The 26,361-nt window shown below is 39.3% G+C and overlaps 1 protein-coding gene across 1 annotated transcript in view; it reads left to right on the top strand.

The window, feature by feature from the left end:
* Positions 1–22,851, top strand: part of LOC135710724 (protein jim lovell-like) — a 154,979-nt gene extending 132,128 nt beyond the window's left edge. Inside the window, exon 5 of the mRNA XM_065233382.1 lies at positions 22,053–22,851. Within this exon, the coding sequence (XP_065089454.1) occupies positions 22,053–22,786 (734 nt within the window). The 3' untranslated portion in view covers positions 22,787–22,851. The remainder of the gene's footprint in view (positions 1–22,052) is intronic.
* Positions 22,852–26,361: the final 3,510 nt, after the last annotated feature.

Raw genomic sequence — 26,361 nt, 5'->3', positions numbered from 1 at the left:
AGAGCCTCTCTGTTGGCAGTTGTCGTACCTGTTATTGGAGACGACGAAACATCATTTTTAGTTGGTCTTCCGACCAAGCAACATGTATCGCAATGATAGTTATTTAAGGTTAATCGTTGTATGCATTTCTTTTATTTCAAAAAAATCTCATAATTTTACTCAATAGTTTTTCAATACCAAATTATCATATGTGTCACGAAAAGGTACAAATAGGGCAAGGCGTTGCAAGTTGATTAGTACATTATATAATTTATTTGTTCGTTAATAGCAACAGAACTGAGAATGATAGCTTAAATTTTCAAAAAAAAAAGTGTAAATGTGCTTACGACGTTATCGAGGTATCATCCAAATAATTCAAAGATTAATTTTACCATTTAGGTAATCGTTTGGATCTTGTAATATGTTTACGATGTTTTATTTGGATAATAGACTATAACTTTTAAAGAATTTCTTTTACATATTAATAATTGGACCAGTGGGACAGATATGCGCCCATTTTGCAATGAGACAAAACGACTTCACATTTTTTTTTTTTCTAGAATAAACAGCATATTTTAATATAATATTCTAAAAATGTGTAATGATTTCTAATGTTAAGCATCATAACCTCAAAAAAGTCAAAATGTCACTTGGGACAGTTATGCTTCCACCGGCAGTATTGTGACTGTATGGACACTTCCCAAGTAACAATCTAAATGTTTGGAAGATTTATTCTTATTTTATAATTGTTTTACCATAGCATCCCTTGCAGCCTGCGGTTGTATTACTATTTTGTATGCTTGTCATAAAATCAGGCCGTCAAGTCGTCTATAAAACTGTTATATGACTACTAAATTTAAACTCAGACTTCATAGTTTTAACGGTAGCTGTAAGGTGGTTCTGTATCACTACCTATAACTGTAGAATAAAACCAAAACAAAACATATGATTATGATTTATGGCATACTTTTTATGACCGATATAAAACTTGAAGCAGTCTTGGACCTTCATTAAAGCCTCATTACAACTATCATCTTTATCGTAGGCCTAAGATTCACAGATAAGAAATAAACTACAACAATAACAAAAAATACTCTGAAAACTGTTACCAATAGTGCTTTTGAACACGATGCAGATGAGACGATCGCCAATATGAAACTCCTGGAGGATCTACAGTTATGGGCTCGCTCATATAAAATAAAGCACAGGGCGGTGAAGGAGCTCTTAAAAATATTGAACGAGCGGCTTTCCGATACACTTCCGAAAGATCCACGAACCCTTCTTAAAACAACGCAGATAGTTTCATTAAATCCGGTTCGAGATGGCCAGTATTGGCATCACGGCTTTAAGCCTTTGCATTGAAAAAGCTTTTAGTGGATCCCATAAGCATTTCTTACATCTTCATTACAAGAGAAAATAGAAGGATCGCTTGGAATGTTGACTTTTTGACAGGTTGCCATGGTTTTTGTTTTGTTTTGATTCGCTGTACCTAATAAAACCAGCAAGTTAGTTGTAGAGCTTAAATTTAACTTAACCTTCTCAATTTGGACTACGAAATGCTAAGATACAAGCATTAGGTTTATGTTATGCTATAGGATTCCAATCTAGGAGACTATGTTATATTGAGGTATTTTTAAGGAGTAGCAAGTTATAACGAAAAACCCTAATTTATCCACCTATGGTGTGATCAGACCCTTCTTACTTATTCAAGTTTATTTATTTTATTGTCATTATCAGTGACCAAGCCCCCCACCCCCGTGTCATCCAGTGACGCTACGCCATTTATTTATTTATTTATTTCATCAACCGATGTAGACTAGTACAAATACCTACATATACAAATTTGTTTTTCTTAAGAATATTAAAAAATATATTGTCAGCTATTATATTTTTACTTCCTACGAGTTATGATTCCGTATGGAGTTAAAATATTGTTTTAGTTTATGCCGAGACATTGAAAAGTCAATGGTTTCGCAGTATTGATTGTAAGACGCCATCATGCGATTTAATGGCCCAAATTTTGCATAATTTGTGCGATGATGGGTTACGGCAAATAAATTTCGATTTCTGAGTTGTCGAGTAGGTACATAAAAATTTAATTTTGATAAAAGTTCTGCTGAGTTAATGCGCTGCGAAACGATATCGTTTACAAACGAAACCATTGCATATTCACGACGCTCTTTTAATGTTTGTATGTTTATAAGCATGCAGCGTGCTTCATATGATGGAAGAGGAAATGATGTCCAACCTAATTTACGAAGGGCATATAATAGAAATTGCTTTTGTACTGATTCTAATCTTTCTTCGTGCGTGATTGAAAATGGAGACCATACAATGCTGCAATATTCCAGTATTGACCTCACATAGGCAATATATAGTGTTTTAATTGTGTATGGGTCCTGAAAGTTATAGCAAAAGCGCTTGATAAAGCCTAGCATGTTATTTGCCCTGTGAATAATTGTATTGTAATGGTCTATGAAAGTTAGTTTGGAGTCTAAGATAATCCCTAAATCCCTGACTCTTTCACATTTTTCTACATTCTGATTTCCTAATGCAATTGAAATGTTTGATGGTGTTCTTTTTCTGCTAAATGATATTAAGTTGCATTTTTTTACATTCAGTTCTAATAGGCTTTTTTTACACCATGTGTAGAATATGTGTATTTCACTCTGGAATATATTGATGTCTTCATCATTTTTTATTTCCAAAAAGAGCTTCATGTCGTCGGCATAGATTAGCAATTTTATTTTTTTGAGAATGAAGGAAATGTCGTTTACGTACAGAATAAAAAGAAGAGGTCCCAGATGAGAGCCTTGCGGGACTCCTGAGGTGCCTTGAATTGGGGTCGATTTCTTTCCGTTGAATTTAATTATTTGTTGGCGGTTAGTTAAATATGATTCAAGCCATTTCAGGAGTCCTGGCTCAATTCCAATTTTTTTCAATTTGAAAAGAAGCATTGGTATGTCAATTCGGTCAAATGCCTTGCTAAAGTCTGTATAGAGAGCTTCTACGTGGTTTCCATTATCCATTGCATTTAATGAATAGTCTATAAATTCAAGTAAATTTGTCGAGGTCGAACGTCCTTTAAAGAAGCCGTGTTGCATGTCAGTAATTCTATTTTTGGTTTGAAGAAATAATTTTTCATTTACAATTGCCTCGAAAAGCTTTGGAATGCAAGAGATAATGGCTATTCCACGATAATTACGTACGTCAGATTTTCGGCCAGATTTAAAAATAGGTACTAAAAATGAGCTTTTCCATATTTTTGGGAAGGTTCCGGATTCCAGTGACATATTAAAAAGCCAAAACAATGGAGCAGTGAGTTCCATTGCTAGACTTTTTAAAAATACTGGAGGAATTCCGTCAGGTCCAGGACCTTTTGAGGCGTCTAAATTCTTTAAAGCCTGCAAAATATCCTGCACTTGAAGTTGATTGACGCCAATGTCCCTTGAAAATTCTGGATGAAATGAAAAATAATCGCGGTCGCGATCTTCATCGGAAAATGTCGTATAGATTTCTTGAAAAAAAATTGCAAAAAGCTTACAATTTTTTTCCGAGCTATCCCCGACACGTTCGTCAAGATGCATTATTGATGGAAAATTGTCAGATTTTAATTTGGTTTTTACGTAATTAAAGAAGTTCTTTGGGCAGGACTTTATTTCAAGTTCAGTTTTTGAATTTAATTCTTCAAATGCATTACTGATGGCTAAATCTAGTTGATCGCATAAGTCCAAATAGATAGCCAAATTTTCACTATTATTGTGTTTTTTGTAATGTTTATGTGCTTTCTGTTTTCGATTTTTTAAGTTTTTTATTCGTCTGTTATACCAGACTGGATTTTTTGTGCTTCTGTAGCGTCTTTTTTTCTTCAAAGGTATTTCTTCCAAAATTACTCCTGATAAAATTTGGTAGAAGATGTCTACAGCAGTTTCGACATTTCCTTCATTCCTTAGAATTATTTGCCAATTGACGCTGTTTAATTTATGTTTGATTTTTTCGTAGTCTGCTAATTTGTATTCAAAGACTTCCTCGTATTCGCAGTCGTTGGGTTTTTGGTATTCGTGTACAAATAAAGAATATTCAATTGCTGTGTGAAACGCTTCGTTTTTCCACAATGGGTTTAATGATTCGGTCACACAGAAATCTTCATAAATATTCGTTAGTAAAAAGTCCAAATAGCAATTTTGTTGATTTTTGATGTGGTTAATTTGGTTCAGTCCTAAATTAGCAGTTTTGTCAAAAATGAACTGCAATGTTTCATTATCCCCAACGACTGGGAGTAAGATACATTCATTTTCAGAGTCCAGAATGAAGTCAGCATGGCGTTGATTAAAGTCTCCATAGATGTGAACTTTAACCTCAGGAGGAAGCTCAGATAGAATTTGTTCAGCACTTTGGAAGAAGGCTTCATAAGTGCTTTTATGAGCATGGTCTGGTGGAAAATACACTGAGGCGAACACGTGCGTTTCACCGGCAATGTGTGATTTCACCCAAATATGCTCAAATTCTGTAAATTTTGGTGTAAAGATAATTTCTGAGTTAAAATTGGCCGAAAGAGCTATAAGGACTCCACCGCCTGACTTCTTCTGAGTTGCATGAAAATTTCTGTCGTCTCTGAATACATTAAAAGCATTTCCAAAGATTTCTTCACTTTTCACGCTTTCGTCCCAGCTTGTTTCAGTTGCCAGAATGACCGAGAAGGATGAGCATAATAAATTTTGATAGATTTCCTTCATTTTAGCTGGGCTTTTCATGCGATTGAAATTTTGACAGTAAATCAAAATTTCAGTCGCATTCTGTTTATGTGAAGAGATTTTTGGAAGTACGTCGGTTGATAAAATATTTTCATTGGTATTATTATTTACCTCTTTCTCGTCGAAAGGAGTCATTGCTTCCGAAAATTCGGGTTGTGAAATTTGTCGGCGCTTTCCCTTATACGCTGCAGGTGTTGGATCCTCTGGTTGTTAAGATGACGCCGATAGGATTCCAAATCGTCAGATGCCGCCTGTTTTGGCACACCATGTTCTTCATGCACCTCGAAAAAGATTTTCCGAAGTTCCTCCGCTGAAGTCGGTAGTCCTTCGGATGCCAAATTAATTTTGATGCTAGTAGTGGTCATTCCTTCATGGCAAAACGATGGCTCCTTGTCATGCATATATGCCAAATAAAGGCGAACGATGTACATTATTTTTGTGTCCCGTAGTCGTGCTTTCAGGAAACGCCCGTCCCCATCAGCTGATTGATGCGTCAAGCTTACGATGGGTGGGCGCATAGGGTCGAGTGACCATCCAGATGTTTGATTTGATGTATTTGTATTTGATTGCAATGATGACGGCGTTTCAGTCTTGTTGTTGTGTTGTACCTACTTTTCTGTCCGGTATTGGTTGATGGTTTCACCCTTCCTGAAGTTGATGAATTTTGGGACCGAGAGGGCTGCAATTGGGTGGTCGGTGGTCAATGGCGGACCAGCAAATTGTACTTTCGCTGTGGCCAGTAGTTGCTTGTCCGATCCCTTGGCGCGGCTGTATTCATTTCCTTGGATGATGTTTTTGGTACTGCTGGTGTGGATTTGTTGTTGTTTTCGTCGTTTTCTGCTGCGTTTGGATTTTTCAGCAGCTTTTTCCTGCAACCTGCGAGTCCGTTGTTTTGCGTCAAATTTAGACCAGTCCTGCATTGCCTGGGGGTACCCGGAATATATCCGGGTGTAGTTTATTTGGTGAGGCTACCAATCACCTTATCATCGTATTTTAATGTGATTTAATGGGTTTTAATTCAATTCATATTCAAGTAACTTCCCCGGGGTACCCGGAACATGTCCAAGTGTGTCAAATGTGGTCTGGAACACTTAACACGACTTGCATTGATCTTATTTTTGAATTCTGTAGTAATTTGATGTGTCGCATGATGGTTTTAATACGTTTTCCGTTAAATCCAGCGTGAAGGCCCATATTCACCGGATCGTATTCCGGCCATATCTCCGGAACCGGTTCACCGATTCCAAAACCGTTCAATAGCGTTCAATGGGACCCCAAGACCTATAATTTGGCGCCGAGTTTGTCCAAATCGGTTGAGCGGTTGCTGAGAAACGTGAGCGCATTAATTTCGTTACATACACACACACATACACACACACACACAGACATGTTCCGATCTCGTCGAGCTGAGTCGAATGGTATATGACACTCGGCCCTCCGGGCCTCGGATCGATAGTCGGTTTTTCAAGTGTTATCTATACCCTTCTTTGTAAGAAGGGTAAAAATGTCGCCGTATGAACAAATTTCACACAGTATGAATAATTACACTTTAATTGATAGGCGATAAAACACTTTCATACACCAATGTATAATTAAATAATATGTTACTAGTTATTGCTCAACAGTAGTAACAGTTTTGTACTAAAAGGATAATCTTCTAATGACTCTTTAATGCATGGTGCTAATGCAAACAAATTAAAAATATCCCTTTATATAAGTATTCATATGGCGTACTAAATTTATGCTCCTATTTGGTATAATAATCACCATAAATATTGCACGGCATGCTGTGAAGCATATACAAATTGGTTTAAAATTGTAATAAAGTCGTCTTATTTTCAATATACAATAATATCAGCTATTATTGCCAACTGACAAGGATCATGATTTCACATCAAACATTGAAAGAATAAAACCACAATAAAATATTTCTCAATATTAACTATCATCCAAAAACCCCAACTTAAAACCTTCAAGGTTGTTAAAATGTTTTGCGTATCATGTTTTATCAACTTCTTCAGGAGCGATTTATGTGGTTGTTATATAGTTTTATGGTAGTCATTAGAAGGTTGTTAAAACTTTCTGACCTGGAGGCAGTGTAGGAAAAGTTCGTGATATTTCACGAAGTTCACCAAGGGAAAAGTTCATGAGTCATAGTGAGTTTTTGCGAACTTTTCCATCACTGCTGGATGAGGTTTTATGTTTTCATTTTTAACAACCACGTGTGATAAAACTGACATAAAACCTATGCTCCTAAGGTAGTTCGCATATCAAGTTTTAATGATTGCATTGAAACTGGGCCAATTGGTCATGACTTGGCTGTATAGCGGTTCTCAGGAGGTTGTTAAAGCAATGTGGTCGTCAGTGAAGGTTTTATAATTTGGTTATATCAACTGCTATAAAACTTCACTTCAATAAAACAAAAAAAATTGCTTGGGTTGGGTACTCATATGGCTGGTTCATCGGTTGCGAAGTGAAGAGTTTCTGAAAGTAGTGATGCGTTATATGTATTTCTCAATGTTTTGATTTTATTCTAACGTTAACTCAATATTATAACAAAGACAAACAGACACAACACATTGAACATTTAACAGATGACTGTAGTGTGTAAACGTCAAACGAAAGGGAAACGTCATATACGCTCTTTGACCAAAGCGCAGGGCATGATCTCAATATATAACAAATATTCACTTGCACCACGTAGTGAATAAATCCTCAACTAACCCGCCCACCGTCCGAAAGGACTTGGTCACATGACTAACTTTTCTGAAGGCAGAAACATTCTAGATGACCAGGATATCAAGATAAAGCCTATGCAAAAAATCCACATGCACGATAGCACCGCGTAGTGAGAAAATTCTGAACTATCCTTCTATATGTCCAAGATCACGAGATATTCCATGTTGGAACCAATTAAGCCGAATCCCATATGCTTCGTGGAATCCATATATGCAGTTTCCATTTACAGTAATCTCTCCATATATGCGGTGGGTCATACCGTCTTTTTCTGGGTTGTCCTTCAATGAATTGAGCTGTAGATAAATAAACGTTCTCGGTTGAAGGACAACCGAGAAATAGTGGTGGGTAGACGGTACCACCCATCGCATATATGGAGGGGCGTATTAAGCGCAGTCTTTGAGGGAATGCTGTAGTGTATTCTGTTTCCCATACATTTTTCAATATACAAACTTTAAAATTATCCTGCAAATCCAGATCACAACCAAATTTGGCAAATTTGGGGACCTCAGTTGTTGGGGTTGTTGGGAAGCAAAGGGTAGTAAAGTTGACCCAGCTTATTTTGCATACTTAGCAAAAAACACATTTCTCCTGTGACGTAGGGGACATGCAGGTAATGTCGGCCTAATTTGGGCCCATACATAAATTTAGCAATCGACTAAATTTTCAATAGCAACCAAAAATATCCATAAGTAACGTCCCAATATCGCGTTCATCTAGTTAAAATTGATAAATAGCAGATTTTTAGCGATGGGCCGAATCTTAGATCCATTGGCCAACATTAGAGACATTTCCCCTACACATATTTTACATTCACGTAAAATTCAGGGTTCCAAGACACGAAGAAAATCAACCCGGAGTTCACCGTGCTGCGCGCACGGTAATTTTAATGATACAGATAAAAAAATACTCACAATGCTAAGATTATATAAAGCACGTCGGAAATCCTTCATCGTAAAGGTCAACAGTCATCTGAGAAATCATAATTCAGATGTGATCTACTGTTGGTTCCCACTGTGTCAGTCGCAAATCATACCGATGCTTGTTCAGCCTAATTGGACAATTTGACTACTTTCTTTCGATACTCTTTGTGTGCTCCTTTGAAATCGAACAACAACAGCAGCAACAACAACTACAACATCCAAATCGGCACAAAACAAGGAAGATAAAAGGCATTCCACCTTCTACCATTCGCACTCGCGCACCCAACGCGGAAAGCAGAACCGCTCCACTGCTGTGGGGGGGTGGGGATCGGATGAGAGGTGGGGTAGTGAGAAGATAAAAAATCACTCCGGTTCCACCCCCAAACAATTGAAAAGTTTGTTCGAGTCACGACTTTTGGCTCTCCGGCAGCTCTCAGTTCGGTCGTTGCGTTGTTAGGCTAGGTACCTACAACCACTACACACCATCACCATCATCATCATCATCATCTGCATCACCAGTCCACGAGCGCGAGTGTATGAGGCAACGATACTCCACTACCTACATAGCTACCACTAAAACTGCACCGACTGACTGGTGCCCAGGTTGGAGTTTGTGGCGCATAACGACCGACCTGCGACTCACTGCGCTCGCTGGCTGCATACAAACACGCGGAGATGAATCTCGAAACGAAAACGAAACATGAAAAATCTCTTACCACGGGCTTGAGCAGGACATCTGAGGGGTTGTTGTCATGTTTGGACGACGACGACGACGACGACGACGACGCATGCTGCAGCAGAGGTACACACACCACATGCATTTCACATGGAGCTTGTTTGTTTCAGTCAGAAGTTGATGTTTGTTCTCGTATATGAGGGATAATTTGTCGCGCTGCGTGTTGCCACGGATTCTGGGCATTAATCTTGCACCGTTTGCGGATGCTTTGTGGAGAGCAGAACAAGAAGAAGCCGCATGATCATCGTCACCGTCGTTGTCGATGTGGGCTCGTGCCCATAACATGGCTATGGCACGCAGTTTACACCTTCTACCGTGCGTCCGCTGCCGAGTAGGTGCGGCCTACGAGGGTTTAGTGGTTTGAAAAATTGGGCTATTCCAAGTTACTACCGATGAACCATCAGTTCGTAATTGTGGAAAACTCAATAGCCCATCACGGTTTAAGATCCGGTAAGAGCCGCTATCTTCACCAAAGGATGCTTTTCAAAACACCTGCAATACCGCTTAACCCAAGTTCACTACTCTTCCCGGCTGGCTAGCACGGGAAATGCCGACTTCCTTGTTGGGTGGTCTTTAGTCTCTAACTGCACTGCTGACCCGACTAGCGCCGATCAGAGCAGAGCAAAGCGGAGCGGTGATGGCTCCGTTACAAAACAATTAGCCTCACTTAGCCCAAGAAAAGCAAAAAAAATGTTTCCTATTGCCTAATTTAATATATGCTCTTATCAAAGAATTCACCCACCGAAATAGCGCTCCGCACAGGAAACCCCCTCACCTTGCTTCACTCGTCGTAGCTCAAAGAATCATATGATCATTTTCTCACCTTTTAAGCTACCGTTTTCCAATTCTTTAAATTTCATCATCGCACTTTAGCTTTTAATTTGGTTGCCATTTCCCCCAACCAACCGAAAAATCAAACACATGTAGGAAACAGGCCAGGCAAGGGGGAAGCAGGCTAATTGCATGTTTAGACATCGCTTTTGGAAATCAATGAGCGAAGCCGAACGAAGCGCCGTGCAATTGATCATGCATATGTGTAAAAAGGGTAGAGCCCAAAGCCGACCGACCGACCGACCGGGCTTCCTTCCTTTTCACATACCTACCTCTTGCATAGCTGTATCAATCAATCGATCAGAGAGCCGGCCGACCGATGCGGATGGGATTATGCGCGGGTGAAAGGGTATGGAGTTCCCTTTTGAACTCACCAAAACATTCCGAACATAAAAAAAAATGTTTTCGGAGGTGGAATTGCGGAAAAGCTGCAAAAAGTGAGCGCGCGCGCCAGAGACCGATTGAGTGGGAAATTGAAACAAAATATGAATGAAGGTACGAGCTAAAGCATCTGATTGAAGGGCGTAGAGAAGGCTGCTGGAAGCGATTGGTGTGCGCTCTACAAAATGTGTGAACCTTGATATGAGAGGGATTTTTTGTGGCGTTTTTTTTATACAGTCCGAATTGTGCTAGTTTGAAGTTTGAATGCAAGCGAAAGCTTTTAATCGTTCGTTGAACTGATTAAATGGCCGAATGGTGAGAGTACTTTGGAGGTGAATAGGGTTAACATGTTTTTTTTGTTACGGTTGTGGAGCTTCAGTGGATTTGCTTGTTGCTGTGAATTGGGGTGGATTGAGTTTATCGGTTTACTCATAGAGATGCAATCGAGACCGATCCGGGGGGATCAAACTAAACAAACAATATTCAACGGGTTTATATTAAGGTGATACGGCACGTCATGCAACAATGGCTGTCCCCACAATCATTGAATAAACGTGTTTTGGTATGCGTACGAAAGACATCTTTCTACAAAATTGTAAATTACTAAGTACATACCTTAAAAAATGGGCCAGCATTGTATGAATAAGATCTGGATACATATTTGTAAACTATTCCTCCAAAATATTGCCAATTCATTCACGCATTCGCAATATTTGCGTGAAAAAATACGATCAGTCGATTTTGTTCTACTCTGGGCATGTAATTTAAATAACTGTTTTCACTAGCTTCCACTTTTCAAAACCACACTAAAAACAATTACGACACGTGCTTCTACAAGCACTTTCAATTTAATTCACTTCCAAAGATGATATCATTTGTATCAATTGTTACATTTGCATCGTTAAAAACGCGAGCCGCGAATAATTTTGTAAGCTGAAATTGTTTTGTTTACCTTTTTTCTACACACCACATTACGAAGGTGTGTGTACAAATCATCTATCATCGTATCCAGTGTTGTCAATTAAATTGAAACAAAGTGTTTAAAAACAATGTTTTTATTGCTTTTGAAGGTTCTTCAACTGTGTTCAATTTAGAAACCATCACTAATAAATATTAAAACAATTTCTTATTTTGTTTTTTCCAGAAAAGAAATGGAAGTAAATAAACCTATTTATCATTCTGGTTGCACTGGTTGAACCCAAGTAACATTGCATGCTTTAAAGAGGTTTTATAGCATTCTACAAGTCTAAATCATGGTCTACAGAACCCTCATAAAACCAAAATTGTTACTTGGGAAGCCATCAGCTGACATTAAAAAGGCGGGAAAAGAATGATGCAAAAACTTAAACGAACACGATAAAAAAAACGCAAAACCAGGAATGTATTACCTTATTTGCTTAAAACCACTGTTTGAAGGTCGTCTTGAAACTTTTAGGCAATATGATTAATTGATTGGTAATCAAGTATTCAAGTAAAGGTTGAACATGAAAAAAAAAGACACTTAAAAACGCTGCCATTAAGGCATATTTTGAGTAATTTCTTTTTTCAAAATTTCACTGAATCAAGCTAAGAGTGTATAGAATCACATTAGGCATTGGTTGTAAGGGTAAGTTCATTTGTTTACATCATGGCTTCACCGGAGCAAGCTCGTCGCGAAACGAAAATCCCGGTCTTTCCGCTCCTGGCAGTTTTCAATCATACACAGATAAACATTCTGAATTTCAATTGTGATGTAAACATTCATTCTGGTATAATTGACCACTTTGTCAAGCAGTTTTGGCGTGAATTTCTACCAGCGATTTCACAAAACTGGACCAACTAATTTCAACTTTTTTATGAAACGCACAAATGTTGGCTACTTTTCTCGAGGTTCTAGAAGAAAAACTCGCTAAATAATATTTTATTTCAAAGTTCGAGTGGTAGTATACGTCATTTTAGCTGCTCGAATGAAGTGGTTAATTGAATTTCATTTCACGCAACCGAGAAACTTGCAAACAATGAATTACAAAGATGGGCTTTTGTATACAATATTTGCTACATTGCATGAAAAGTGTCAGAACTTTACATGATATATAATGTAAACGTATATGATATGTGACGCTCCATTTATGTGCATCATATTGAACATAAATTTGCACTACTTTTTCGAACTATGTATCCTTGGACAGGAATTTTATACCTCGGTAGTGCCCCGGAGGAATGTAAAATCAAAACGAAGCCGAAATTCCCCAAAAAGTTCCTTGTCTGGCAAGCAATCTGCAGTTGTGGCCGGAAAAGCGAAACTTTCGTTACTTCTGGAACCATGAACCAGCAAATTTACCAGGTGGAGTACCTACGGAAGAGACAACTGCCTTTTCTGGAGCAGCATGAGATGGATTGCCTATTCTGGCTGGACTTGGCAAGCTGCCACTACTCAAATTCCATCAAACAGTGGTACAGCGAAAATGGCGTCAAAGTGGTTCCCAAGGAGCTGCATTCGGTCAATACTCAGGAACTAAGGCCAATTGGGTTCTTTAAGGGTATTGAGGTAAATGCATATTCGTAATCTGAATTAAAAATGTAACCCAAACCCAAATAAGTACGATTTCATTTGCAAAAATCACTTTATTAGCGCCCCTCGGTGTCACTTTGTATGGGAGCGAGCTGTCAGTTTGTCAGTTTAGTGTAAAACAGTGAAGTTATTATTTTGCTTAAATCTTGATTTAAAAATCGAGATGAAAGTGTGTGCGTTCGAAAAAAAAATATCGCTGTGCTCAGAAAACGAAGCTCTTTCAGATGATATATACAAAACCGACATATTTTTCAAAATTAAAGAAACCAATTGAGGAAAACTGGACAATTGCGAAGCACATACTGAAGAAATATGCGCGATGCCGTCACCTATACTGAACACGCCAAGCACAAAACTGTCACGGCCATAGATGTCGTCTACGCTCTGAAGCGACAGGGACGTTTTCTGTACGGTTTCGGAGGTGAAAACTTATCACCAATGCAACAAAACGGCCCTTTTCATGGCTACCAAGTAGGGTAGAGAACTACTTCGGCCTAATCGCCCATTTTGGGTCTATCGAGCAGAAAACTGCAAATAAATCCATGATTTCAGAGTCAACAAGTCAATTATGCGTTTGGTACGATACTTTAGTTAATAAGCTACCGAACGAAGTCAATGAGAACGCGTGGTATGAAAGTTTGCACCCATTATTCCCAAAAACAAAAGAAGCGCTCCGACCGAATCAATTTTTATCTTCATCCGATAGGCCGAAGTGAATTCATGGGCTTTTCAATTGCGTTTCAATGCGTTAGGCCGAGTTTAAAATCCGTAGGCCGAGTTTGGCGTCAAGAAGCAGTGTTGGACTTTGGATAATATCTCAACGATTGGTTTCTCGTTTTCAAATCTTATGGTACATACGGAAAGGTAAATAAATTTGGAAGCCATCAGTAATAATAACATTCCGTTTGGTGCTAAACTGATCTAGATTAAGAAAGACTAAGTGCGGGCTATGCTTAATAGGCCGGAAATGGGGTATTTAACCCTACATTTCAGAAAAGAGTTAGAGTTAGAGTTTTCTGTACGGTTTCGGAGGAGAAAACTTATCACCAATGCAACAAAACGGCCCTTTTCAGGGCCACCAAGTACATTTCAGAAAAGAGAATAGAATTTATATAGAGTATCCCCTGCTTCCATGTTTGGTTACAAGATGACAACTCTGAGAGCAGCGGCGCCCGTGGTGTAGTGGCAAGCGTCCCAGCAGGCATGGGTTCAATCCCAGTCAACGCTGCCGGGAAGTTCTGAGGCATAACATCTCTGATCACGCCTTCCTTCGGGGTTCCCGGTTCATGAGTTGATGGGTCGATAGGTAGGTTCCAGGTGTGGGCATGCACAGTTGAACACACCCAACTGCTCATTTGGTAATAACTTTTCACTCAAATGTTGAAATTTATTTTTCTTTAAAGTAATTGATAGATTAGGCTCATAGTTTACTATAGATATGCGAAGATTAAACATTGAAGCCAATCAACACTAATCAATTTAACACTTAAATTCCGAGATGTGTAGTGAGCATTTCTCACCTCATTTTTACAACGCAAAAACAAATACAGTTTACTACTAGCATTAAAATCTACTTTATTTTACATATCTTTAACAAGCTTACACTCTATTCTATCTACTGCTTCAAAAAGAACTATGTTCCGTCAACTGTGTGCAAAGTTATTAGCAAATGAGCAGTTCGTGACCAAAACTGTGTATGCCAAGCATGGGTGTGGTTAGCATTGGTGCTCAGCACGGAAAACAAATCCTAGGGAAAAAAACAGCATTTTGTGTGGACGTTGCGGGCGTGTGGTTCTGAATTGGCAACAAAATGTTCCGCAATTGTATCCTCCTTATTCGTACACACCCGAGGATCGGAGGCGAATGTCACTTCGACTTGTTTCATCTAGGAACCATTCTCTGATGACTGTGTTGGGGTAGCAGCACATGCATGTACGTAAATGGTGGATTTGTTAGTTATTTCGACGCTTTTGGACAATGTTTGACACATACCACTTTTTCAATAGTTTCAATTTGAAAATCAACAGTCAAGAGCATTGTTATCGATGCGTAGAAATGTTTCTGATCGATTGGTGATAAAATAATTGAAATTGGTCCAGGGGCAGCTAAGTTATTAACGTTCAAAATCTTTCATGATTTCATTTTTCGCTTTTCATAAATTGTACCCCCATCTTCCCGAAAGACGTAGTCCTACGTCAAAAGGGTGGAGCTGCAATTTACCTGAAGGATTTCAAGCGGGAATAGGGCTCGTACAGAAGATGATGGGCCGTGTACGAAGAAAAGTTCGGCCAATGGTCTATGGTAAGAAGGAAGACCGAAGCAATGATCTTACAATAAGCATAATACCTACAAATGTATGTTACATTGAACTATGAAAACTAAAACGCATTTTTGAACCTGAACAACATTTTCGTGTTCAGATTTTTTCGTGTTCAACCTTTATACTCCATTTAAGGATGATTTATGTTTACATGGGACTCAACCGAATCCAAATTTGGTACGATCATTTCTTAAAAAAAAAACACTAAAAATTATGTTTAAACTTTTTGTGAAATTTTACACAAAAAAACCATTCGTTTTTTTACTATATTTTTTTTTAATTTTGTGCTAAAATTTAAAGAAACAAGTGTTTTCAAAATGTGAGCAAAACTTGATGTTCTATGATTTTTGTTAATGTGTAAGTGTCCAACAAATCGCCAAAACTGGATTTATTTAGAAGTGAGTTTAATTTTCCTGGCAGAAGCCGTGGTAAACCAGAAAATTTTTCTCAAATATGAAAAAAGTATTTCGCCGATGAAGCACTACTCGTATTTCTTGCCTAAAATACTATCTAAACTAAGTGCTTTATCCACCTTAGATTGGGTCCCACCTCATTGCTCAATTCCGGGATAATGAAAAATCTGAATCGTTGGCTAAGGTGGGCGCTATGGAAGGCGATATTTTTGTGCTACAAATTGCCTTCAACGAATGTTTCTCCATTGCTCGTCAGCAAGTCTTCATCAGTTTTCAACAAAAATGGAATGATGGTGATTTGGGAAGATGGTTACATTCTATTCTCCCACAGGTTTCGAACAAACCATGGTTCAAAGCGTTGGACATGAGCCGTGACTTTATATGCGTTATGTCAAGGCTTATGTCCAATCACCGTTCGTTAGACTCGAACTTCTATCGAATTGGGCTCTCAGTCAGCAATTTATATGCGTGTGGTAGTGGGTATCATGATATCGAGCATGTTGTTTGGTCATGTACCCTACATCGTGTTGCCAGATATGAGTTATCCACATCCCTCAGGGCCCGAGGAAAACAACCCGCGATACGCGATAGAGATGTCTTGGCTAGCCAAGATTTCGACTATTTGATTGAATTTTTAAAACAGATACATCTGGGGATTTAGTAGTTAGTGTCATCTTGTGTTATCCCAAGTTGTTAGCTGCCCATCGGTGTCCCCCATGTTTGTCTTTTTCATCAGTATGTCGCTTAGTTCGAGATCAAGAGCACATTGCTCTCCAAACCTTGTGTTCTCTATCCCTACCCTGCCATCCATTTGTTACAATTTGTTACCTCTAACCTCGAGATAGCCGCGAGTAATCGGCCCCCGCTTTACTAACGTTAGTTTTTAGTAATTTTATTATCCAAACAAAATTAGCTCCGCAAAGCTACAGCCAATGAGCCTGGAAAAATAAACACATTATAAAAAAAGAAAGAAGTATTTCCTCGAAAAGCTCGGAAAAGTCAACTCCCTTTGAGTAAATCGCCTTTTGTCGAAATTGAGTCGACTCGACCCCTTTTTGAAGATTTATGCAAGATTCAGATCAAATCTCGATTACTTTTTCCAAGGGACGTATCAGCTTTTGTAAACAATGCATTTGATCGTCGGATTGGCGTAACTGGCAGCTCACCCACACATACTAACACCACTATTAGGCAGGGAAAAAATTCCCCTATCTGATGGTACACAGCAAAAAAAAATGTATTATCGATCAACGTAATTCAAGCTGATGTATGAAATAATGATGTAATAGCAAAAAGCAGATACAATATTACATCAATGGATGTAATTTTGTTCGTAAAATCGATGTACATCGTACAACGTTATATTGCACAACCGATGGATTGACCTGGTTGCAGCAGTTTGGATGTAATATTCAACAACTTTTTTTTCTGTGTAGTGTTAGCATGGGTGGGCGAGCTACCAGTTACTGTTCGCGCACGAAGCGAACGTTGGTTAGCCCGTAGAACACCTTTCACACATGACAAACCCACCCTTGCTAACCCCGAGACGACCGTGCGTAATCAATCTAGCAATGGGCGATCTTGAATCTAAACACAAAAGATCGATTCTTTTGGTTCCATTAATCAATTTTTTGAATCGATCCCAAACACGACAAAAATCGACTGGATCGATCCTTTTCATTCGATTTTTGTTTGGATAACAAAAAAAAAGTTCAGTGCATTCACATTTGCAATTTAATATTATTTGTTTGTCTTCACCTTTGTACATCACTTACCTTGAACATGGATTCTGCCAAACAACCCGTGTGACAGTTCAGTAAGCAAGAACGAGAAAGTGAAAGTTTGGGGCTCCAGAGATGATTATAGACCTTTTTGACGTTTAATTGGCTCACGCTCGGACAGTTAAAATGGTGTCTGAGCAGATCTATTGTACCGAAAGAGTATACGATGATATGCACACATCTGTCCCCTCACTAAAACCAACCGGAGGCCTGTGGGATATTCATGACGAAATGGTAAAGAAAATTATTAATCTACATATGTACAAACATTCACTTCTTATGACATATTTCAGGTTCATCAGTCCTCTGCTATGTCAGACCTGGATGGCCATGGGCCATTGGCAGAATTATAAAATTTCTTGCATCAGCCTGTTTTCCCACGTTCTGTCGATCGTTTTCAAGCATGAGAGAAAATCTGTAGTGAATATCCCCATGTGTACTCCATTGCTCGAGACTATTTATCAAGAATGATAACAAGTGTTCCGTCAGAGAGGCTATTCTCTAAAACTGGTGACACACACAGAATCGATATCGGCTTAATGCAAAACGCATGGCTCATTTAGCTTTCTTGGGGTCCTTTTCGAATGAGTGTTGGGATATTTGAATTAAGTACTTTCCGTACTTACCTGCTTTCACACTCCGACCATCTAATCGTTTTGTTTCATATGTTAATCTTTCGTTTTAAAATCGTTCATTTAATACCAATAAACCGAATACTATAACCTGTTCAATCACTCACCTTATCAAGTATCCTGAGCAAAAACTTCCACATGTCAAATGAAATCAAAATGGTCATTTACTATGTTCTCATCATGTATGTATGTTACACTCACAACTTTTACTGCATACGTACTACACAATTTATTTCTAAATTATATCAATCATCACACTAGATGAATATTATAAGTTAAATGTCGTAAAAATATAGCATATGTAACGTAATATAAACTTGAAACTGAACTTGGCGTTAATTTTCACAAACTTCCCTATGATCCGTTATATTTGAAACATTTCTGTGCCATTTTGAAAAATGTATCGATTCAAAAGATCGATTCAAAAAGATCGATTCATAATCAAGCTGAACATTGCATTAGGTCATAAGTAACATTGACAGATTCTCTTCGTCGACTTTCTCTTGGTATCCCCACGGTGATGTAAAGGCCAGGTATTTTCAGCACACAGATCGATAAAAGAATCTTTTATCTAGTATCTAATACAACAGACACAACAAGAAACAGTTATGTGCTCAAGTTATTATCAAAAGAGAAAGTCGACAAAGAGAATCAATCAATGTTACTTAGGACCTTATGCAATGTTCTGCTTGAAATGATTGATTAAATCGGCGAATCGATTATTTTCAAAAAAAAAATGAATCGATTCAATAAGATCGATTCTTGGCTCAAGATCGCCCAATGTTAAATCGGTCCCTCACCTACTAACGCCCTTGTCCATACAACACGCACTGCTCACCCTAGACACAACTTTGATTTCCGCTTGAATGGTATTTCACGAATAATGGACATGTCCCAACACACCGCCAAGGACAGAATGCAAGGATACCTGTCAGCTGAGACGCTTATTGGATCTTTTCCAGGAGATCATCACTGCAGCGAGAAATAGGAAGAGTATAAGAGAAAATGAATTTGCGCGCAGCGCGTCTTTGTTGTTTTGAATACCGAACCGGAAACATTTAACCATCGTATTAGATTGAATTGTCACCTGCACAGCCAAAACAAATTAGCCTTTTTCAAGGCTATGTCTAGTTAATCTAAGTCGAGCTAGTTATTACGATGCGTTTCCGAGGAGTCCCTTCAACCGAAGGGAATTTACATACAGTCCACCAGTTTCAACCGAGGCTCATTCCAGGCAATCATTCACATGAAGGAGTTGGCCGTTGTCGAGGGAATATTCCGACAACCCGTCGGGTTCCTGCAAGTGTCCAAGACCGGAAAGTTACGTCAAATCGACATTTCATTGTTTACAAAAGCTTATACGTCCCTTCGAAAAAATAATCGAGAAATTGGAAGTTTCATGCAAATCGGAAAAGTTCAAGTGTGGAATTAATTTTTTGCTATTTGGCCTGGAAATGTTCTACACAACCCAAGTAACCATTAATCACCGACAAACCGACATGAAACTTAAACTTAACTCTTAAACGAGAATCCATAACGGCCGATTTAAATGTGCAGTGATCCCATCTGTCAAAACCATAGAATTTTTTTATCTAGATAAAAATAATTTGTCCGAAATAGATTAGACACGATCCAACTCATAAATTTTGTACGCGTGTTCGTGGCTTGGATAAATATTTTCCGCGAACACGGCGGCAGATGTCAGTTTTGTGCTTTGATCAGAAATTTCTTTATAATTTGTATGATTATTCATGTCGGTTTGTCGGTGATATAATGCTGATATAAGGCTTATAAACCGTTAATACCTCTGCGTCTTACACCAGCCGGATTCGAGACAAACACCATTTTTGAGGGATTGTTGTCCATTCTTATAATGGAATACCTGAAGGATACCTGAATAAAGAAAAATTAAAATGAAGTTCTTAATCCAGATAGGGGAAATGGATGCAATGTCGGCCTAAATGCCCCTAATTTGGGCCCAAACATAAATTCAGCAATCGACTAAATTTTCAATAGCGACCAAAGATATCCATTAGTACCGTCCCAATGACGCGTTCATCTAGATAAAATTGATAAATAGCAGATTTTTAGCGATGGGCCCAATATTAGATCCATAGGCCAACATTAGTGCCATTTCCCCTATATACTATTTACTTACAAGCTACTTATTTTTTATGTGATATCTTGCCAAAAAGGACAAAATTATCATTAATACAATGCATGAACTGACATTACGCTGCTTTTACTGCATTTGTTTATTTTTGTGGCCATAAAAATTAAATCCGTTTTTCGACATGATTGAAGTGCATACTCTTGGATGTAATATTAAAATTTATTTTTCACTGTGTAGAGACCCTGTAGAAATTATTTTCCAGACCAGATTCTTTTCTCAAAGTTCGTCCGTTGTAATTTTTACCGAATTTTCGTTCCGAAAAAAAAATACTTTTACGATTTACTTACCTGCATCGCCGTTTGAGCTCGTCTCCATTACAAGCAACCAACTCGTCGAAATCCAACCTCTCCGGTCAGCGCTGCAACGATAACCATCGCGATGTGCATGATAGAAAACTTCCCTCTGCCACAAGAACACTCTGTGTAAAGGGTGTCCACGATGAAATTGCCACACTATGAAATTGCTCTAACTTTTTAACCGTTGGGTAGAATTTAATGAAAATTTGGGTGGATTATTTCATAGTTCATTATTTACATCCTGCAAGTTTTAAAGTCCTGTGATCAAAACTCGCGGAAATGGAGTCGAAAGAACAGCTCGTGCGTGATAAAATCTTGCGCATTCATCACGAGAACAAGGATCTCTCGCATCGTTCCATCGCTAAAACGTTGGGAATCGCGAATTCCACGGTGTCGCGAGTGATTAAGCGGTTCGAGGAACGGTTGACCACCGATCGGAAGCCCAGAAGTGAAGGAAAAAGTATTCCGTACAACACTAAAAATCGCAACCGCGTAGTTGGGGCCTTCAACCGAAATCCGAACGCCTCCGTTAGGGATGTGGCTAAGAAGCTGCACCTAAGCCGAAGTTTTGTCCAGAAGGCCAAAACTAAGGCTGGGCCTCGAACGTTCAAGGTACAAAAGGCCCCTAATCGCGACGAGAAGCAGAACAAGTCCGCCAAAACCCGTGCCAGGAAGTTGTACCTCAACATGCTGACGAAAGTTGAATGCTGCATCATGGACGACGAAACATATGTGAAGGCCGACTTCAAACAGATCCCCGGCAACCTGTTTTTCACGGCCAAGGATAAGTTCAGCGTTCCGGAGCATGTCCGCACTAAGAAGATGTCCAAATTTGCGAAGAAATTCCTGGTTTGGCAAGCCATCTGCCCGTGCGGGAAGCGGAGTGCACCTTTCGTGACCCAGGACACGATGAACGGACAGGTGTACATAAAAGAGTGTCTCCAGAAGCGGCTGCTTCCTCTCCTGAAGGCCCACAACGTCCCAACAATCTTCTGGCTGGATTTGGCCTCATGCCACTACTCCAAGGACGTGCTGAAGTGGTATGCGGACAATAAGGTCAATTTCGTGCCGAAAATGTTCAACCCTCCCAACACTCCGGAGCTCCGCCCCATCGAGAAGTACTGGGCGATTATGAAGCAGCACCTTCTTAAACGACCTAAGGTAGTGAAGACAGTCGAGGAACTGAAGAAAGTATGGGTTTACATGCAAAAAACGGTTGATTCACAGGTTGTGCAGAATCTTATGGCCGGGGTTAAGCCCAAGGTGCGGGCATTTGCGTATGGACTGTAAATAAAATACGAGTAAAATGGTAAAATGAAGTTTAATAGTTACTTCTCAATCCCTGAAAATTTGATGGCAATCGGATGAAAACTCGAATTTTGCGAATCAATTTTGTGTGTGGCAATTTTATCGTGGACACCCTTTATGAACCTTCGGCAGGAGGGCTCTATTTACTCCCAATCGTGATCGACTCTTCCTTCTACCACATTTCTCCTACTATCAAGTAGCACGAATCTAACCATCTCTCTTTTCTCTCCATTTCCAGTAAACCGACCCAAGGGGCAGCACTCAGCGCCCCGTGGTGGCCCACCCCGGTCATGGACCAACGCCGAGCTGACGGAGGCCCTGCAGCACGTGTGGAACAAGAAGATGACCACCAGCCAAGCGTCGCGGATATTCGGCATCCCGTACAACTCGCTCCTCATGTACGTCCGGGGCAAGTACGGCAAAAGCCTCAAGCTGGAACAGCTCCGCAAGGACTGCATCAGTGGGCCGCCGATCGAACTGCTCCAGATGGGCATGAACAACAACAACAAGGACAAGAAGGACGGCCAGGACAAGGACATGCCTCATCACCATCCGGGTGGCAATCCCAATGGGAGTGGTAACGGTGGTGGTTCGGATCAACGAGGAGGTCCCCGGTCGGCTTCCTCGGAACCAGAGCTCCTCTCGAGTCCAAACACGCTTTTTAATCCCTTTCCTCCTGGATTCTATCCGGACTTTCCCGGTGGTTTCCCAGGGCTTCCGCTGAGTATGCTTAATCTCCTCCCTCCGGACCGACATCATCCGGGTGCGCACCAGTTGGCGATGAGCATCGACGAGGACTGCAAAAGCGACCGATCGAAGCAATCGATGGACGATGACTTCCCGCAACCGTTGGCGCTGAATCGGTCCGGGCTGAGTGGAGGCGGCGGGGGAGGAAGCGTAGTGACGGATCGAGGCGATGGACCCCAGTCGGACAGTCGACGGGAAATCTACCAGCAAAATGGACAGGATTAATATTTGTACTTTCTTGACCGACTCAAGGCAATGCCGCGGTATCCCAAGTGGGTGGGTTGAGAAAGAGTGAGAGAAGGCGCGTGCGGGGGCTGGGGGTAGACAAGCAACATTCGGCTGTGTGATAAATCGAAGGAACGACGGCAAAGTAAGCGGCGGCGGTGGATGAACCTACTATATCGACTTGGTTGGTGTCTGGGATCGCAGTAAGCTGCCGCCGACCGTTGCTGTTGGCATATGATGATGGTGTAGAAGTCGATAGAAGGTTACTCGCGGCGGCTGACGAGAATCGAGCCGCCGTCGGAAGCTTTTCAGCGCAAAAGCTGACACTACTGAACAGAGCAAAACAACAAACGAAAACGTGATAGTGGTTAGTTTTTATGTTTATTCGAATGATTCCTAATGATTTTATTTCTTTGTTTTATTGTAATGGTATATTAGTTGAACTATTATTTAGATGCAATGTTATAGTAGAACAAATGCAATATTTTATTTTTCCTAAGCGAGAATATGTAAAGTATTTTATTTTATTAATTAGCAGACAGATGCATACACGCAAGGAGAATCTTTTGGGGCAATATTTATACTCGAAAACATGTGCGAATAGAGCAAGTTAGAACTGCACACCAATTAGTTTTGTGTCTATTATAATTAGTTCAGCGAGATGGTGCTTTATGGAATATAGAGTTTTTAGTTCTTACTTACGAAAGCCAAACACACCGACAGACAGCAAGATATTGACGGTTCTCCATCGTCAGGGTGGAAGAACTATCCGATGTAAAGAAAAACGCAAAACAATAGAACTACTAAACATAAGAGATGAACAAACGTGCTTCCTGAGTATATAAGTTAAAGTATAAGTTTTAAAATCCAATTTACAGTGAAACTATAAGCAGAGAAACGAAAGCAACCGATCTAATTGAGTATGTAAAGAAGAAATAGGTGGTACAGAACAAACACACACAAACACAAACAAAAGAAAGGATACTTAACTACTACATAACAATAGCTAATTTATTTATGAATCATAACTAAGTGAAGAGCTGATGTCAGCGTAGGATCTGTGTATTTTCGTTTTATTCCCTACCTTTTAGTTTCCGAGTAGCATAATTCTTATATTTTTTGTTGAACATTCGATACAAATCCCTCCTTCGTTCTAAGTGAAATAGTTATTTTCTAGTATTATTTTGAGGTTCTATGAGTTTTGTATATTTCTATTATTTACATTTCCGCACCACCAGCCTACTTCCAAGAAGAAGCAAACGGGAACCAACAAACGATACAGTATTAATCAAATAAATACAGCAATTTTTTACACAACTTTCTGTTTTTGTTTCGTTTTATTTTCTTCGTTTTCATCACCCCCTACCACTGACAGCCATAAATAATCAATAAAAGACTGATAATCCCTTTTTTTTTCGTTTTCCGTTGATTTTTTTTTTTTTTTCGAGAAAATCCTTGTTTTCAATTTTCCGTTCCGTTTTTCTTTTTAAAAACAGTAATCAAAATAGCCAAGTGTAAGTTGAAAGGCCAACCCAGAAGCAACCAACATTCGATCGAGTATCAGTGTTATTTAGAATTAAAGTCATTATTAGGCAGGAAGAACGACAACAACAACAGCAACAGCAACACAACTACAGCAAAAACTATTAACCTAAGCAGAGGATAGGACCGCAATCGCTACTTTAGTCTAGCAAGCAAAACAAAAACGCAGTTACAAAATGGAAACTGAAATGGAACTAATTTTAACTCGCATTACATAGGTTATTAAGAGGCGAAGGCAGACGATTGTCACTTCGTAGGTGAATGTCTTGAGCAGGTTTTAGTTTACTTTACTCTGTTTTAGTTTAGTGCGTTTTCAGTTACAGTTACAGATAATAGGCAGTTAAATCTGTTCGATTACCTCAAATTACTATACTATTGAAAGAAGCGAAAACCGGCAAACAAAGGCGGAAAGGGAAATAGCTATACAACTGATGATGATGATTATTATTATTGAAAATAATTGATGCAAAGAGCGCCGATAAGTTGTAATGAACATACTTAACGATGCAACACAATAGACTATTTTTTACCAAGAAAACAATTGTTATTACAAATCAAACCGAACAGAACAAAGCAGACAAACAAACAATAGTTCCTCAATCAGATTAAACGGTTACATGTATACAGAACCTGCTTGCGCAGTTTACTGCAAATACTGCAGCTCCATAGCCAAAACCCAACAACAATAGCAACAAATCAAACGATGCAAAACAATAGAATCAAACGGATCCCATGGGGATCCAGGACCGATGCAATGCAATAGTTATTTTTTTCTGAACAAGGATGCGCTCAAAATTGGATTAGGAAGTGAGATTTTTTTAGTTTCTTATCATCTTTTTCCGTTTTTGTGCATGTTCACATGATGTTATGAGGCTCCGTGAAGCTGTTAGGTCCAACAATTGCAATGGGCAGTCGATGAGCCAGTTGGGCTTCAAGCTGAACATTGCATTAGGTCCTAAGTAACATTGCCAAATTCTCTTCGTCGACTTTCTCTTTGTATCCCAATGGCCAATTACATGCCCATGTATTTTCAGCCCACAGATTGATAAAAGAAGCTTTTATCTAGCATCTAATATGACAAACACATCAAGAAATGGTTATGTGCTCAAGTTATTAACGAAAGAGAAAGTCTTTGCGTCGACTTCGTTCAATGTTACTTAGGACCTAATGCAATGCTCAGCTTGATTTTTAGTATCAGAAATACTTAAACAGAACTACGTGTCCCGCAGAATGCTAAGGGCTTCATGAAGCCTAAAGGGCTCTATCGGGACATCATAAAACACTTTGTTGATCCTTTAGATCCTCAAGATCTAGACTCCGGTATGACATAGAAAACTTTTGAAGCCATGTTCCTCCTGTTATCTCTTCTCTTGTACTATTATCGATTGTCCCAGATTCTATGATGAATGATCAACGTGCTCATGAAAGTTCAATTCAAGAACCACATGTGAAAAGGGCATACAAGTGCCGTTTTCTTGCCAGCCGAGGGTTGCCCACGCAAAGCAAAAACCAACAACATCATCGGGAAGCGGAAAGTTTTCCCTACCCGGTGATGTTGATGGTTTGCGTTGGTGTCCTATGGGTGACGAGAAAAGGGCATAAAAAGGTTTGTTTACAAAAAGCTTGTATGCCCTTTTCACATGTTGTTCTTGAATATCATATTAATTTTAATAAATGACCTGTTGCGCAACACTTTTGCTGAAACAAGTATTGGTGATTACGAAGCAAACCAAAGTTAAATTTGGCTGGACATGGTGTGAAAATTGTAATTACGCTTTGCTATCTGTCATATCGCAACGACAAATTTTTAGTACATCATCAATTTTGTAATTGCAGATCTGAAAACTTGGTGTCGCATGACCACTTTTAGCTTTGCTTAAATTTATCAATTCAGGACTACGAAGGTCCAGGAATTTTTTGGGATGGAAATTTTCTCGACTTCCCTGAGCACAGAGTATGATTGAACCGAGGGGGAAGACAGTGAGAAATTGAGAGCAATCCAGACTCCGAGGAACTCTTTTGCTCTCTGATGA

This window comes from Ochlerotatus camptorhynchus, unplaced genomic scaffold (genome assembly GCF_037179485.1).
Source record: "Ochlerotatus camptorhynchus isolate MF236.1 unplaced genomic scaffold, CSIRO-AGI_Acam_v1.1 ptg000401l, whole genome shotgun sequence".
NCBI lineage: Eukaryota > Metazoa > Arthropoda > Insecta > Diptera > Culicidae > Ochlerotatus > Ochlerotatus camptorhynchus.
Note: the sequence above shows the minus strand (reverse complement) of the source record. Positions and strands in the feature narration are given on the sequence as shown.